The 17,471-nt window shown below is 45.8% G+C and overlaps 1 protein-coding gene across 1 annotated transcript in view; it reads left to right on the plus strand.

The window, feature by feature from the left end:
* Positions 1 to 6,185: 6,185 nt before the first annotated feature.
* Positions 6,186 to 17,471, plus strand: part of CASQ2 (calsequestrin 2) — a 33,123-nt gene continuing 21,837 nt past the window's right edge. Inside the window, exon 1 of the mRNA XM_033173549.1 lies at positions 6,186 to 6,419. Coding sequence (XP_033029440.1) covers positions 6,186 to 6,419 — 234 coding nt within the window. The remainder of the gene's footprint in view (positions 6,420 to 17,471) is intronic.

The raw sequence follows: 17,471 nt of genomic DNA on the forward strand, positions 1-17,471 counted from the left end.
GTTTAGGGAAGCTTTTAATGTGTGATATTTTAATGTATTTGATTTTTTTTTGGAAGCCGCCCAGAGTGGCTGGGGAAATCCAGCCAGATGGGCGTGGTACTACTAATAATGTTTTTTTTGTTTGTTTGTTTGTTTTTTTCCCCATGGACTGCAAGAAGATCAAACCTATCCATTCTCAAGGAAATCGGCCCTGAGTGCTCACTAGAAGGACAGATCCTGAAGTTGAGGCTCCAGTACTTTGGCCACCTCATGAGAAGAGAAGACTCCCTGGAAAAGACCCTGATGTTGGGAAAGATGGAGGGCACAAGGAGAAGGGGACGACAAAGGATGAGATGGTTGGACAGTATTCTCGAAGCTACTAACATGAGTTTGGCCAAACTGCGGGAGGCAGTGAAGGATAGGCATGCCTGGCGTGCTCTGGTCCATGGGGTCACGAAGAGTCGGACACGACTGAACGACTGAACAACAACAACTAATAATAATAATAATAATCTTATACTGTTCTAATAATTGCTGGATGTTACTTTTTTGATGCAGGTTGCTTATTTTAAAGTTTTGTTTTATTATCACATTTTTGTATTGCATTAGATTGTTATAAGATGTATAATTTTCGTTTCTGCAGTTTGTAAGCCGCCTTGAATATTGTAAGACAGAAAGACGGTATACAAATTAAAAATGAAATGAAGCTGGCACATTTGCACACAGCAGAGAAGGGAAACGCAAACAAGAGATAGGTCACATGTAAGTGACAATGTGAATTTTTCATTACACTTTGATTACTATTGGCAGTAGCAGTTTATGAATCATCCTTGACATGTGTGTCAAGGTTATTTGCAAACGTAATGCAAACAGCTAGAAACAGTTTTTTAAAAGTAAATTAGAAAAGCAACCCAACAGGTTCAAAAACATTGCAAAGTGAACATCTAAGGCAATGACCTTTCTAACCATCTGTTAAGTTAAAGCTTGTCAAAAGAAAAATGACTTTAATTGTTTCCGTTAAGATGAGATAGCTGTTGTATTGCAACAGGAATGCTGAAATCCCTCTTCTGAGTTCCTGCGGAGCAGACTTCTGATGTTTCTGGGACTTGAAGGAAAACCTCTCCTGCAGAATGCAGTGGCCTGCTGGGTATACAGTATAAGGGATCGGTTGATCTCTTGGGTAATCTAGTCCTGAGTTATACATGGCCTTATAGGCTCGTACTAAAATCTTAAACTTGGCCCAGCAGCAGATTGGCAGCAAATGCAAATCCCACAAACAATGGTAGTTTGCCCCCCAAGCTGCTGTGCTCTGTACCAGCTGCAGCCTCCGTTTCTACCTCAAAGGTAGCCCCACATAAAGCAGTAACCTAACTTTGAGGTTGCCAATGCAAGGAAAACTCTGGTCTAAGTATACAAATCTAGGAATGGCTGTAGCTGTCTTGCTAGCCAAAACTGGTAAAAGGCACACCCAGCAATGGAAAACATTGGGGCCTCCAGGAACAGGGCTGGATTTAGGGGCACCCCCAGACTATGTACCTGCTCCTTCAGGGAGAGGGTGACATCACCCAGGGCAGGCAACTTATCAACTTCCTGAAGCCCTTGCCCACAGTGTTATGTATTGAAGTTCTCACCCTAGGCCACTAGGGGTGTGTGTATATAGTTCATTCTGCTGCAGTTTTCACTCAGGTCCGCACATGCAAATGAGGGATTGAAAAGTGACGTTCAGGGATTGGGTAACTACAGAAAGTTGTTACTGTTGCTTTGTAGCTGAGTTCTATATAAGCAGCTTGCTGAGCCCTTCAGCTCACTTCTGTTCCAGCCTGAGAATAAACAAGAGCTGCTTGGAAATCACTGTGTCGTCTGCTGTGTCCACCCACTACTTAACACACAGAGTCTGTGTCTTGCAAGGTTTCAGAAAGTAGTAGGTTGTGCATAGCTCACTTATGGAATTCACTGCCAGGTTTGGTGACAGCCACTAGTTTAGATGGCTTTTCAGATAATTCATGAGGTCTATCCATTGCTCTTCGCTGCGTGGCTGCTAAATTGTATATCCATGATAGCACTACAGGTTGCTAGGCAGCAAGACCACAGGAGGGTTATTGCCCTTATTTGGGGTTGTGGTGCTTTCTGGAGGCATTTGGTTGGATGCTAAACTAGATAGGCCTTTAATCTGATCCAGGAAGGCACTCCTGAAGTTCCTAGCTACCATATTTTTCCGTGTATAAGACGCCCCCATGTATAAGACAACCCCTATTTCTTGAGCCCCAAATTAAGAAATAATTAATTGCAACATTCCGTGTATAAGACGACCCCCAATTTTAAACTTAAAAAAATGGGGGGGGGGATATAGTCTTGTACACAGGAAAATACAGTATTTCCTTCTGCTAGTTCTCTACCCAGCCACCCCAATGAAACTGAACAGAGGGATATTATGGCCTTTTAGTCTTCAATGGATCCTTCTTATATCATTGATTGTGGTGTGTTAATGGCCCAGCTGGTATCAGTTAGCTGAATTGCTCTCCGATAATTCATGTTCTTCGAAGGGCTTCTTGATGCCGATGACAATGCTTGAATCTTGTCTTCTCAGGACTTCTGGCCAATGCAAGTGCAAATTTGATTTATATAGGGATCCCTTTCAAAAAACCTTTTCAGCGACAGGAAAACGTCAAAATAGGAATATGTCAGGCCGACCTGAGCAGTTATGTTCCTGATCTGTTGTTTAACCTCATGGCTGAATTTGCATGCTGAAGGGCAGCAAAATGGATTCCTTGTAAAACCCTTTAGCATTTACACAGACGCTGTCTGTGTAAGCAAGGTTGTCAAAGGATACGATTTTAGAGCAATAGGTGTCTGGTACCGTCCAGGCCCTGAGACATTTCTCAGTAATGCTCCAGGGATAGTAGTTGGGAATCCAGTAAATTATGTCTAAAAGAGTTATCAGATCAGTAATAAGCATTTCTATAGTGCTTTGGAATGTTCAAAGCACTTCTGATACATTAACATAGTGATCCTTACCAACAAGCAGTATAGGTCAATGTTGTTGTTGCTGCTGCTGCCGCCCCCCCCCCCCCCATATAGGGGCAATAATATGAGGAGGGGGCTCAGGCTGAGATAATGACTTTCCAAAGGCCGTCTACTGTGTTCATAGCAATTTATAGATTTGAATCAGGAGCTCCTAGATCTTCGCTCAAACTCATAACATTAGTTTTCAATATCCTTTTACATTGCTTGACCCATACATTTGCCTTTGATTGGAGAAATGACTTTGGCACTCTGATTATTAGTGATCTTGTTAATTTCCACAGCTGTCTTTTAAAATTGCTTTAGGGACATGAGCTGATCGGCTCAGACCACTTGCCAGAAGCTGAAAAAATAGTACCCAAAGGGGGGGAAATATATAGGGTGGGGAGTCCAAACAGCAGAAGCCCCACACAAGGACTTTGTCCTGCATAGTGGGGCTTTGCCCTTTCCCCCCACATGCTCCTATAATTGGGGGGGGCAGAGAGCACCCCCAAAACAGTGTGCAGGGCAAGAAGAGGCAAATAGTGTCATCTAGAAAACTTAAAAGCTTGCGCTGACAAAATGGTCAGAAAAGAGTGGTGTTGAATTCGTCCCAGAGATACCTACTATAACAAGTTTCCTGTAGGAGTCTACTTTCATTTCAGGACAAATTTCAGGACAATTGAATTGAGAAGGGCCCATTCAGTTTATTTTACATTCATACAGAAGCCAACACAGAGGGAAATTAATGAGGTCCCATTTGTGAATAGGCGAGGCCTGCCTTCTATGGAAGCACTGGCTGTGGCTGTATCTACCTTTGATGGATGCTCTGGGTGACTACCATTTTGTTTCCCCCAAAATGCCCCTTGGTAAAATAAAATGCCTGTTCCCACTGCAGGCAGCAGGAAAAACACAAGTGGGGGGAGGAGGAGGAAATGGAAAGAGGGATAAATGATTATAGTAAATCTACGATGTTTTAAACTAGGGGTATTGTTCTTGTTTGTTGTTATGATATGTGTTTTTGTGTTTTTATAATGTAAACCGCCCTCTGATATTCAGATGAAAGGAGGTACAGTATAGAAATTAAACAAACAAACAAACAAACAAACAAACAAACAATGTTGTAAGTGAAACGAGATTCTAACATAGAAACATGAAACAAATGGGGTTTTCAGTAATGAATGGTATCCCAAATTGAAAATAAATAAATCTTTCATACCCTTAACTTTCCGTGTTTATATGTTACAGTATTGTAGTAGCAATATGAGATTTCAATGCAGATTGCATTTATTCATATAGCAGAATTGAACAGCAACTGGATTACCTAACTGACAGAAGAATCTGGAGGCTAATTCACCACCAGGTGGCTGAAAAATATCATGGATTTTCTCAAGCTGGGCTTTTGCTTTTGCAAAACCCCTCCTTAGCTGAATAAACTTTCCCTGTGGCAAACTTTGTGGTCCCTTCAGCTTGAGCTGCTAATGCTAAATGTTTTGTGCAACATCTCTATCTAGTGACAGACAGAAGCAATTGCATCTCCCTATTCCTCCCCCCTTCCCCGGTTTACCACCTGGTGACTTGAATCATCTTGAACCAGTGGGGTGAAGTGAGAAAGTGTGTGTAAATAAAACTGCCCATAACTTTTCTCCTGGAAATGCTTTGTTCAGATCAAATGAGAAGCAGCAGTTTTTCAGCAAGTCCATCTGGCGGGGACATTATTTGTAGATGCTAGAAATGGAGATTTGTTTTCAACAAAACCTTTCAAAGTCTTGTGGAGATCTGTGTGCCTTGAAAAATACCAAAATCTAGCTGTTTAAGGCAGAATCTATAACCAGAGGAAGATTATCATGTTTTTCTGTACTCCTGCGCTCTGCTAGCCAGGGGTCTGTGTGTTTCATTTCAGGTATGGGATAAAACTGGGTTGCAACCTGAGACCTGGTTGCCACAGCCACTCTGGGCAGCTTCCAACATATATAAAAACATAATTAAACATTTAAAAAAAACCTTCCCTATACAGGGCTGCCTTCAGATGTCTTCTAAAGGTTCCATAGTTACTTATCTCCTTGGCTGGGTGTGTATGTGTGTCACATAACTCCATAACCTCCAACATTTCTCTGATGATAATAAGGGAGTCCTAAGGAAAAGCGCGACATTCTGGGATCAAATCAGAAACCGGGGTGGCTTCTGTAAATGTAGGACTGTCCGTATGAAATAGGGACACTTGGAAGGTCTGTATTGCATTGTTGTTTTAATCAATGAACCATTGCAAAAGCTGGTTGGGCTACCAGCAGTGTAGCTTAGGAATAAATAGATTTGTTTATGGACAAGCACCTACCCTGAGCTCCGTTGTGTGGAAGGGCAGGCTAGAAATTTAATAAACAAATACAGCCCATGTGAATTAAAATGTGTCTCTTTGGTTGAGTCCCACAAAAAAACGGGAGTGGGGGAGTGCGACAAATCCTCTTGGTCGCATCAACTTTGGGGGTTTGTTTCTTCTTCATAAGAACATAGGGAAAGGCCTGCTGGATCAGTCCAAGTTTGTATTTAGTCCAGCACCTAACAGCAGCCAAACATGTCTAGAGGAATTCTGCTTCATGGAAGCAATTTAGAATGCAGGAAATAAAACATCTCTTTGGAAAACCCCTAATCGCCTCCCGATAAATAATGAAGGTATTTTAAGGCCTGTTACCCACAAAATCCATGTAGTTGCTTGTCCCCTTCTGAAACTCAAAGGGAGATGCGTGCAGTTTCTGTACAGCAGAGGCATCTATCTCTGCGCATTCCTGCCCCTCCTCCCCTCTCCGCTATTCCCTTTCTCTCTCTGAGGCAAAGCAGAGTGCCAGCGAAGTCCCTCAATCGTGTCATATCTGTCCTTTTTATTCATTGCAGGGTCTATTTATAGCCCGAAACAACTGCTTCCTAAAAATGGAGTTCTTAATGACCCAGAAGCCGGGCCAAGCTATGTAAGGTATCCAGGGTTTGGTCTCCCAGCTTCTCCTGTCCGTCTTTTTGCCTTTGTCTTCCAACCAGGGTTGCTAGTTTGCTGTGGCTGCTTCTCAGTGACCTCAATCTATCTAGACGGATTCATAGGAAAAGCTGAGGTGGCGGGGGGTGGCGGATCAAGCTGGCACCCAAAGAGCTGGACCTCCGCAGGCTGTGGAATTCCTCTTCCTTCCCCCAAGATAAACAAGCCGAAACACCCCGAGATGAAAGCAGCTTGCTGGCTCCTGGCAGTTTTTTACATGCTCACTAGCTGCAGGGCAGAAGAAGGACTGGAATTCCCTACTTACGATGGGAAAGATCGGGTGATTGACCTGAGCGAGAAAAACTACAAGCAGGCCTTCAAGAAGTATGACATGGTCGGAGTGCTACTTCATGAGCCTGTGGCATCCGACAAAACTTCGCAGAGGCGTTTTCAAATGACTGAGATGGTGCTGGAGGTAAGTGTGGGTTGCATGTCACGGTCGCACTCAGCACCTTGGGGGGGGGGGACGGGACCAGATTGGGGACGTCCAGAGAAGCATTTGAAATATGCTCGAGTGCAGATTTGCACCTAAATCTTAACTTTTCCATTCTGCAAGGTTCGTGCCAATGAACCTCCTCAAAGCTGTCAATGTTTCTGTGGGGCAAGGTCGCTGGCTCTGAGTTGTAGTAAGTGGGGAACATCAGAGCAATTCAACAAGATCACAAATGCAAGCTTCATAGGCTTTCATCCACTAGCCAAACTCTCGGAACAAATTTCCCAGTCACTTATGTTTAATCCAAGTGTTTCTTCCATCTGCATTCCGGTATCAAAGCCATTGTTCTGCCCCTGTCAGGAATCCGACCCAAGCAAGCCTCTGCTAAATCAAGCTGAAAAAAAATATTCCATTACTTAGAAAGCCTCAGTCTGTGCTAGACGCCGGTTTGTTCTCTGCTGCCTGCTTTCAGATCTCTTCGCCGTTTGCTGCTCATGTTTATTTATTGTCAAAACCCATTTCTGAGCCAAGAATGTGTTTAATGCTCTGGTGGTGAGAAGGTTCCACTATCAGGGAGCAAAACGAAATGCTGTACTGGCTACCAGAGGAATCCTGTAAGTAACTAAAACATGTAAAGGACTACAAGGCATAGTGGAGGGATAACTTTTGGCAATCTGATTCTCCTGAAATTGCCAAGCTAAGAATATTAGTTGGGAGAAAGAGATGCAACAGCTACTTCTTACAGAGAAGCCGTCCTACATTGCCCTGTTCCCAGCTAAAATTCCTACTGTGGTCTCCTCCTTGTGCTGCATCTTGTGAACTTCTGTGGGTATCTCAAAGCAAGGCAACTGTGTGATATGAGAAGGAAGGAAGTCTTTTCTAAGCCTGTTCCTCTACTAATCACAGGTAGAGCAAATTCATGTTGACATTGGCAACTTTTAGCATCTCCCACCTGCTGCAACCAGGTCATCTTCCTGCCATGGCTGCATGTTTCCTTCATGTCCACGCACATGCCTTTGCAGGCATGCATGCATGCCAGAAACGAGCTGCATCCTTTCCCCTCGGAGATTTAATAGCTAGGGACTGCAGGAGAACAAGAGCCCTGGCACATCCCCAAAGAAATCACATTGCCAGACCTTTTAATACAGCAGCCCAATAGGCAAAAATAGGGGGCCAAGAAACACAGCAAAGACAGGGGCCAAAACACAGGGAGAGTTGGGAAATTTGTTCACGGAAATAGTTATAGCAAAGGGATTTAAGTGTGCCAAAGTGTTGCTAGCAGTGGCAAGACTTGTTTAACGAATTGTAGCAAATCGTTTCCGTAAAGCATGGTGCATTCTCAACCAGCAAAAGACAGACTGTGGGCTTATCCGCATTTACCTTTCCCCTGCTGTTTCCGGGCATAGTCTGAGCGCCCTTGTTTTTGCTCTGGAGCTTTCTGGACAAAAACCTGCCCTTTAAAGCTCCGTCCCATTCTAAGGGATGCTCCATTCTCTGCTCACGAGCCTACTCTTCGACATTGTGTAGATCTCTTTGAAACCAACCCTTAACATGTTTTTCTTCTTTTGAAGCGGGTGCTTGGGTGGCCTTTGTTTAAGACATTACAGGTCTTGCTAGGCCTAGCAATTAGTCCAGGGCCTAATAATAATAATAATAATAATAATAATTTATTTATACCCCAGCCACTCTGGGCGGCTCCCAACAGAATATTAAAAATACAATAAAACATCAAACATTAAAAACCTCCCTAAACTGGGCTGCCTTCAGATGTCTTTTAAAAGTAAGATAGTTGTTTGTTTCCCTGACATCTGATGGGATGGTGTTCCACGGGGTGGGTGCCACTACCGAGAAGGCTTTCTGCCTGGTTCCCTGTAACCTCACTTCTCCCAGGGAGGGAAGTGCTAGAAGGCCCTCGGAGCTGGACCTCAGTGTCTGGACTAAACGATGGGGGTGGAGACGCTCCTTCAAGTATACTTCAGGTATAATGAGAACAACTGAGGAGAGCGGAAGGCCAGCATCTGATGGATGAGGGTGTGCTAAGGCAGAGGGAGAGCAAGCTGAAGTTGACCACCAGCCAGCAGGAGCAGATGACAGCTGTGCCAGATTTAGAGCGGTGTATGTGGTCCCTCCCCCCCCCTCCACAGGGTGCCAAGCCAAAGGGGCACAAAATTGAGATGATTGATAATTGAGAAGATCCATTTGGGGGCGCCAAATGTTGGCCTAGCACAGGGTGCCATATTACATCCGCCCCTGATGCCAGTGTCGTTCACTCTGATTTGACCCACTCTAGGCAAATGGTGTAAAGAGCTGTGTAAAGAGCTTCCTCAATTCATTCCTTTGGCCAAATCTGGGTACAGACTACAAACTGACTCTGCCCTGACATGAAGGATGTCAGGGCTCATCCACACTTGCCTTTCCTCTGCAAATTCCAGGCACAATCCGCACTTTAAAGCTCTGTGTCCAAGCACCATTTTCTTTTGCTCCAGAGCTTTCCCTATGAAAACTTGCTCTTTAGCGCTCATTCGGAGCAAACATCAATCCATAGAAAACTCAAATTGATGTTTACTCCGGTTGAGTGCTAAAGAGTGTGTGTGGGTGGGGGGTTGTTGTTGTTCTTGTTGTTGTTTGCAGGGAAAGCTCCAGGGCATCTCCACCACCACCACCACCCCCCCAAAACCAACACTTGGACATGGCTCTTTTAAGTGCATATGTGTGCCTGGAAAGAGCAAGGCAAAAAGTAAGTAAGGGTAGATAAGTCCTGTGTTCCTGTACTGGGTGGAGAGGAAAAGAAGTCCCTTTCTTCCTACCCAGCACACAAAATGCAAGCAGAGAAAAACAGGAAAGGAGTGGCTTCACTCATTTGTGATCTGACCCACAGCTGGCTTCTGCCCCACCCACCAACAGTATGTGGCCCCCACCAGATTACCCACCAAGACCTTCAACATAGAAAAAGTTCCCCATCTCAGCTTTGAGATGATAGGTTATGGGGTGAAGGGGGGGAGGGAGGGAGAGAAAGAGAGAGAGAGAGAAATGCACATCTTTGACTTTCCCTCATTACCAGGGAGGCAGACATGTCTGTTAAATCTCCCTCGGAGAGTATCTTCTCCAGTTACCTCACCAACAGGAGAGAGGTTTCTCTGCTCACGCTCCAGGAATTTGGTTTACAGGCATCTGGGACACACAATGGTTGGCTGATCTGCACACTGTTTCACAAAAGGTTTCATATAGTCTTACTAGGTCATATTTTTAGCTGGGCTGGGTGTTCCTAATTTTAGTGACCTTAAGGGAAAGGCATTCTACAGCCCTGTGAATCTAGGGTGAGGCCATGTTGAACTCCAGAACTCATTCCTACGCCCTGTTACAAGTCTGGTAAAAGAAACAAATTGGATATGTTGCAGCAATTGCAGTCTTACCGATTTCAGTTTCCTCGCTGGCAAATGCAACTGGTACAGGATTTTTGGCTCGGGCTGCAATCTTTTGCACATGGTTGCAGGACACAGTTCCATTAAACTCAGCAGGGCATTGTTGTTTAGACGTTTAGTCGTGTCCGACTCTTCGTGACCCGATGGACCAGAACATGCCAAGCACTCCTGTCTTCCACTGCCTCCCGCAGTTTGGTCAAAGTCATGTTAGTAGCTTCAAGAACACTGTCCAACCATCTCATCCTCTGTCGTCCCCTTCTCCTTGTGCCCTCAATCTTTTCCAGGGAGTCTTCTCTTCTCATGAGGTGGCCAAAGTATTGGAGCTTCAGCTTCAGGATCTGTCCTTCCAGTGAGCACAGCAGGGCATACTTTTGAGTAAACGTGAATAGGATCATGTTGCCAATATGACCCAGCCAGAGTGGTGCATCAGATACGTAGAGTTTAATATAAACTAACTTCCACTGACTTCCTAATTTCATTGGACATTCCATTGCTCTCAGGAGACAATGGTGGAGTGGGTCTTTGGGGTGAAGAGAAACTATTGCCTTTTGTGCCTGTAGAGACTAAATACAGGAGAAGCATGTTTTGTTGGACTTAGGATATAATCATTTCATCAGACACTGTGTTAGGCACAACCAATCACACATTCTGTTTTATATCCTTTCCTCACACAATTACTACGGTAATTTTCATGTCAGAACGCATAATGAGAGATTCCGCTGCATGCAATATGCACGTAACTTTCCAAGCTAACCAATCGCCACCTTCCCCAGTTGCTGGGACTTCAAAGCACACCAACGGACTGCTCGAAATCCATTTTGCAAAGAGCCCACACGGCTCTTCCAAGTTGCGCCTGCGAATTAATAGCCTAATTCTCCTCGGAAAGAGTTCTCAAATTAAGCCTGGCTGCCCTGCCCTTGCTTCTAACATTTCAACAAAAGCCTGAACTGCTGTCAGTGAGCGCCATGAGCAGATTTAGTGGTAGACCCCCCCCCCCCCCAAGAGGCTTCCAGCTGGCATTTGTTATCTTCTTCAGCCTCCTGGTACTTTCAGAGCACACTTGGGCTTGGGCTATTTATAACAAAGATTTAGGGCATGCTGCACTTCCACAAGAGCCATGCTATTGTATGACATTTCAGTTGCGTGTTTAGACCTTTAATCTCCCCCTTAAATAAATTCAGACAAGACTCATAATTTTGGTTTGGTTTTTGGCAGAATTTAGGCCACAACTTTATTGATTACAGCAAGTGAGTGGTTGCATAGGCTCTGGTTCGACTAGCTTCCTGCACCATTGCAGGCAGCGCTGACCCAGGGCACCAGCATAGGTCAGCCTAGGGCGGGGGTCAGCAACCTGCGGCTCCGGAGCCGCATGCGGCTCTTTTACACGGCTGCCACGGCTCCGGGGCGGATACGCCCGCCCACTTCTCCAGCTGGCAGCGACCGCCCTCCAGCTGGCCGGCGGCCCGCCCTCCGGAGGCTGAGGGCGCTGCTCAGGGGCGTACCCAGGATCACCTGGCCTTGAACAGCGGGGCAGTGGGGCTCGGAGGCGGTGGGGACGCAGTAGAGGTGGCGCAGCTCAGCCGAGGGCTCTGGTGGGGAGCGCGCCTGAGGCGCGCACGCTCCTTCGGGAAGAGATGGAGCTGGGCGAGCGGGAGGGGGAACTTTGAAGACCCCGCCTCCGCCTCCGAAGCAGGCGCCCATGGGAGAGGCCGCCCCCCGAGCCTGCCTGGCGGGACCAACCCTGCCCAGCTCCAGGATTCTTCCTAGCGTGGGAGGCGGCCTTGGGGCGGACAGGGGAGCTCCGGGGTCGGCGGGTATGTGGGACCCCGCGGCATCCAGAGGCAGCTGGGAGGCGGGACGAGATGGGGGCAGGAAGGGGGCCTTCAGACGCGTCCCCGCACGGGCACTGGAGGCCAGGACTCCTCGGCTGGGTAGTGGGACCGCGGGGAAGGGCTGGCCGCGGTTCCTCTCAGAAGGCTGCTTGCTGCTGCGTCGAGGTGACGACGAGGTAGGCAGCTGCGGGCTGGGCCAGGGGCGGCGGGTGGCGGGCGAGGGGGGAAGCCCTCTTTTTAAAAATGGTCGAGGAAGCGGCGCCTGTTTCCCTGCCGCTGCCTCCTTCGCTCCTGGTTCCGCTCGCAGCCTCAGACCGCGCTCTTGCGGGCGCGCGTCTCTCTCCGCCCCGGAGCAAGGCCGGGACATTTTGCAGTTTTTCCTCTGTCCTGAGTGTGTGTTAGGGGAGCCTTGACAAAGCACCTGTTGGTGTGGAAGAGAGGAGTCCTAACTTGGATCTGTGTTCATGTGCAAAATCTATCGCCATTGTCATTAAGGGGGCAGGGAACTCCCCTAAAAAGGTTTGAACACTACGAACTACTACAGCCACCTGTATGCAAGTCAGCACAAACATCACAGGCTTCTCTGGTGCAATTCTGTGCTTTATTTAGCAAGAGAGGAGGTTGGAAGAGGTGAACATAGCCTCTGGTCTGGAATATTAAGGGTAAAAGACACTAAGATTATTGTAAAAGCCAGCAGTCTTCAATAAGACATGGGACAAACATTTAACACAAGTGTGCAGTTGAGGACTCATTTTTTTAAAAAAAACAACAAATCAAATATTTGTATGCTGTTGCAACCCACCTTGGATCAGGCTGTGACCTGGTAGTGGTCCCCAGGGTGGATAAAAATGAAAGATTTTTTTTTTAAAGGATTTTTTTTTATTTAAATCGGATTTTTTAAAATTTAAATCGGATTTTTTTTAATTTAAATCGGATTTTTTAAAATTTAAATCGGATTTTTTAAAATTTAAATCGGATTTTTTAAAATAAAATGCAGTGTTATATTTGTTTTAAATGTCGCAATGGTTTTGCGGCTCCCAGTTTTTTTTTTCCCCCTTCGGAAACGGGTCCAAGTGGCTCTTTTGGTCTTAAAGGTTGCAGACCCCTGGCCTAGGGTGAACACCTGGAACAGCAGAAAGCTGGGGTCAGGCTAGTCCACCACTCAGATGTCCCCCTGGACCAGCTGAGCTAGTTATGAGAAGGCTGCAAAAAAAGAGGTTCCCCTATGTGGGAATACACTTCGTGGGTTCCTTTGAACCCAGGGTTATTTGCTTTAAGTTAAGTTTGTTTTATGCACTATTTTACGTATCCTTCCGTTTAAAAGTGAAAGTAAAAGTAAAGCTCAGTAGGCATGTTGCCACTGAGATTACTCCGCCTAAAAGTTTAGTTCCAGAGGTTTGAATCTGTCAATGATCGTTTATTCTGCTTCCCGCCTTTTTGGGGGGCAGCAAAAGCGTTTCTATTGGTAAATATATCACTCGTGACGTTGCACTTGGTTGTCAATAAAAGGCTGCGGCTCCCCGCTTAGGCATTCATTCTTAGTTCAGGTTATTTTGGGTTTTGTTTAGTTGGGTTAAGTTTAGTTTTTGGGTCTCTGGGTTGGATGGGTTGGAAGCGCGTGTAGATTTAGTTAGGTCTTAGTTTGCGGAAGATTCTCGGTAAAGGCTTAGATAGCTTTAGTTTTAGCATAGGCTTAGATCGCGGAAGATTTGCCGCGTATAGTTTTAGTTAGCCTTAGCATTGCGGAAGATTTGGCGGTGCAGGGTTTGTTAGCTTAGGAAAAGCTTAGAATAGTGATAGGTTTAGTGAAGTGTAAAAGCCTATGCGGGTCAGCCAAAGCCATTCAAAAGAAGTATTGTGTCTGTCTTTATTTCACTCCGTGTAAAAATTTTGGGGTCTATCTAGCCTTCATGCTTAGGTGTAACTTTAGTGTAACTCAGGAGGTCGCAAGTATTTGTAGCTACTTTCACGAGGCATTTTCATCCGAACGACTCACGCACCTTCAGATTAGCCTGGCGAACAGCGGTACGGTTCGTTCGCAGGCTTGGCCGGCGCCCGTGCGGAAACGCATGTGAGGTGCTGGCCGCAGATCCCCGGCAACTGGAATCCCGTGGGTGGGTGGCCTAAACCTACACGCGGGAAGCTCCAGCAAAGAATCCCCGCACCCCTAGTTGCATTTGAATTCTTCAAATTAAAATGACAAAATGTCTTTTTTTTTCTTTAATCGATTGCAAGGAAAACACTTGAAACCAGGTGTTGCCAAACAAGGGAGCAGATTGACAGCAGAGGAGCGAAAGAGAGACAGGCCTTTCTGGTGAAATTCAGCAGGGCTTGGCTTTTGTTTTTCTCCTCTGCCTGACCTGAATCTGAATGCTTCCATTCCAGGCATAGGTGTGTCACTTGAACACAATGGGAAGGTGAAAGCAAGCTGTCAGGCAAACCCCTTTCCGGGAGCTGCCACTTTGGGAATGTGTCTTGGCATGTGCTAAGACAGCAACTTGCCATGTTCAAATGCTGATGCATTGAAGGGGGAATATGTTGTACATGTGTCACCAAAAGAAGAAGCCTTTCCAGGCTTTTTGGCCTGGAGTTGCAGGCTGCTGAGTTGCCTTGCACGCCAGTAACAGGAGAAATAGCAAGAGAACAGATTCCAATTGCAGGAGCAAAAGAGAGATTTGAGTTTACAACAAAACAGGGAGCAGTTAGTAGATTTACCTGTTGTAAGAATTACAGTTTTGAAGTGTAGGTGGGTTCCCACAAGGCAAGACATAGTGATAACAGCAAGAACCTTTATTGAACTAACAGAACAGGACAACAGGGGGCAAAGCAACTGCTTATATACATTTCTGAAGGCCTGGACCACTCCCGCTCCCAACGTGATTGGCTGTCTAAACTTCCAAGCTGCAAATCACGACTCAGAGTTTAAGGGCCAATGGCAGAGGCCCAAATCCTGAAATGTTTTGTGATTGGATGTCAGGTATCGAATCAGAACACAGGAGCTCAGAATCCTTAGTCCAGACTCAAGCCCAGGCAAACACAGAACACTGAATACATAACAAACTTCATAATATATGTGGAACTTTTTAAATTATTGAAACACTTTTAAAATGCTGAGTGAGGGCTTGTCCACGCTGGAGTTTAGTGTGGATTAAAATCTGTCCGTGGGTTTATGCATATTACTTTTATTCTGCTCTTTCCAGGCAAGATCTGTGTCTGAGAACCTTTATTCTTGCTCTGGAGCTTTCCCCCATGAAAACTCGCTCCTTAAAGCTCAATCAGAGCAAACCTGAATCTGTGGAAAACACGAATTGATGCTTGTTCCGATCCAGTGCTAATTAATGTGGAGAGCCAGTGTGGTGTAGTGGTTAAGAGCGGTAGACTCGTAATCTGGGGAACCGGGTTCGCATCTCCACTCCTCCATATGCAGCTGCTGGGTGACCTTGGGCTAGTCACACTTCTTTGAAGTCTCTCAGCCCCACTCACCTCACGGAGTGTTTGTTGTGGGGGAGGAAGGGAAAAGCAGATTGTTAGCCGCTTTGAGACTCCTTTGGGTAGTGATAAAGCGGGATATCAAATCCAAACTCTTCTCTTCTTCTCTTCTTTTTGTGGGGAAAGCATGGAGCAAAAGAAAAGACACTGGGACACAGAGCTTTTAAGTGTGGAGCTGTTTAAATGTGAATAAACCCTAAGTCTCCATTTATGGGGCTTTGTCTACATAACATCGCTCTCAATCAACAACCTTTTTTTTTTTTTTTTACTGGATTCACAGATAATAAAAAAACAAAACCCAGGGGGAGCGGGATGTGTTCAAATTGCATCAGTGTCGGGATCAGATGATTTGCACTTCTTTTTTCCCCCTCTGGGTGGATCTGGTTTCTTCTTTCCAACTCTTCTTTCCGTGACCTCTACTTCCGTTTTGTCTCACATCTCTTTTGTGGCAGTTGTGTATACTTCCCACAAGAAAGTCCAAATTTTCGCTCAAGGTAGGGTTGCCATGTGCCCTCTTTTTCCAGGACACGTCCTCTTTTTCCACTTGGGACAAATTGTGTTTATTTGCTTTGAATGGCCATCACAGCGTCCTCTTTTTTTTGCTCTTCAAATATGGCAACCCTACTGAGGGGTTCAGTTGCAAATGCGCACAGATTTGAATAGCGGAGATCAAATTCGAACTGAAAATCTGTGGATTCTCAGTGGGATCAAAGTGTTCTGTCGATGACCCCAATTGTTACACTGAGGTGGAGTCTTGGCAATGGGTATCCAGCTACAAAGGAGAACAAGGGGCCCCTGATACCTTCAGCAGACATGCAGAATTTCAGCAAGTTCAAATTGTCATGCAGAAGTGAGAAAAGCTTAGCTGCAAATTTTCTCCTTCTGCACAAAAATGAAGGTTACACAAGCTCCACTTTGTAACCCTCACAGGTCATGTCAGCTGCAAAGCACAGGTTATTGGGCATTGACACTGTCCCCGGTTCCCATTTTATTTCAACCCATATTATACCAAGCATTCCCAGCTGGATGAGAAAAATATTTTTTATGGTGCTTTCAATGTGTATTTATATTGTTTTAAAGGCTATTTTAGCTGTTTTTAATTGCATGATTCTAAATCACCTTGAATCTTATATGAAAGGTGATTTGTAAATTAATAAAACCATAATAATACCTCTGGCATTATTTTGGATATCATTTGGATATTTCCACCTATTATATTATAACTTCACTAGAGATCTAATTAGGTAGTTTTCCGGTAGCATTTGCTCAAAATGCCTCAAACACAAGAAAACACTGGGAACTACATTGAAAATATAAAACAGACTATACAATATCAAAGGGATACTATTATAAAGCATCAATAACCCTCCCAGTTCTGGGTCTGGGGTAAAAGCAATTTGGGTGTCTCCTTGCCTCAAAACGGGAAAATGTAGAAAAGAGGAGAATTATGAGAACCATGGGGAAAGGGCTAAAAAGATCTGACAGCAAGAACAAGTTTGCTTATATACTGAAAGCATGTTTATCCCATTCTTCATCTGGCTCTCAGGGCAGCTTATGTAAGATCAATAAGAAGCACGGCTGTCTCTGCCCTCAGGTTTAATCTGCAAGACACAATGGAAAAGGGATGAGGGGAACAGAAGAAAACAAGCAAACTCGGGCAATAGTTCTTATAGTTGCAGACTTCTTATAAATGGGCAGCTTTAATGGAAACAACTGAAGGAGAAGAGAAGCCCAATAAAACTGACCTCTCAACATAGCCAGTGTTTCCCCTCCTTCCCTCTGTAACCCATGTGTGATGGCCTGGGAGTCAGACTCAGATGCTGAACCTGAGGGATCCCAGCCTGCACAGGATTCCCCGCCTCCAGAACCAGCTGAGCCAGGGCCAGGGCTTGAGCCTGAAGGGTCCTCACCTGTGCTGGATCCCCAGGTGCAGGCATCAGCAGAGTCTGCTCTGGCTCCTGATGGGAGGGAGGACCCGTTGCCTGCAGGTGCTCCACTCCCAGACTCATCAGAGGAAGCTGAGGCGGCCCCTGGGTCCAGTAACCCACCAGCCTCTCCTGAGCTGCAGAGGCTCAGGACAGAGAGGCGAAGAGAGCTAAGTGCTTTCAGGAGGAGTGCTCACCTCCAGGCCTGGAGGAGAGGCGAGTCTCCAGAGCATAGGGGCCGCTCTAAGCATAGGGCCAGATAAAAGCCAGCCAGCCCCAGCCCAAGTTGCATGAGCAACTTAGCTGAGAACGTATGCTTGACCCGCAACCTCGTGCCTGCACCTGCCTCGCTCCCCGCCGGACTGA

The sequence above is a fragment of the Lacerta agilis genome, chromosome 16, assembly GCF_009819535.1.
Source record: "Lacerta agilis isolate rLacAgi1 chromosome 16, rLacAgi1.pri, whole genome shotgun sequence".
Classification (NCBI taxonomy): domain Eukaryota; kingdom Metazoa; phylum Chordata; class Lepidosauria; order Squamata; family Lacertidae; genus Lacerta; species Lacerta agilis.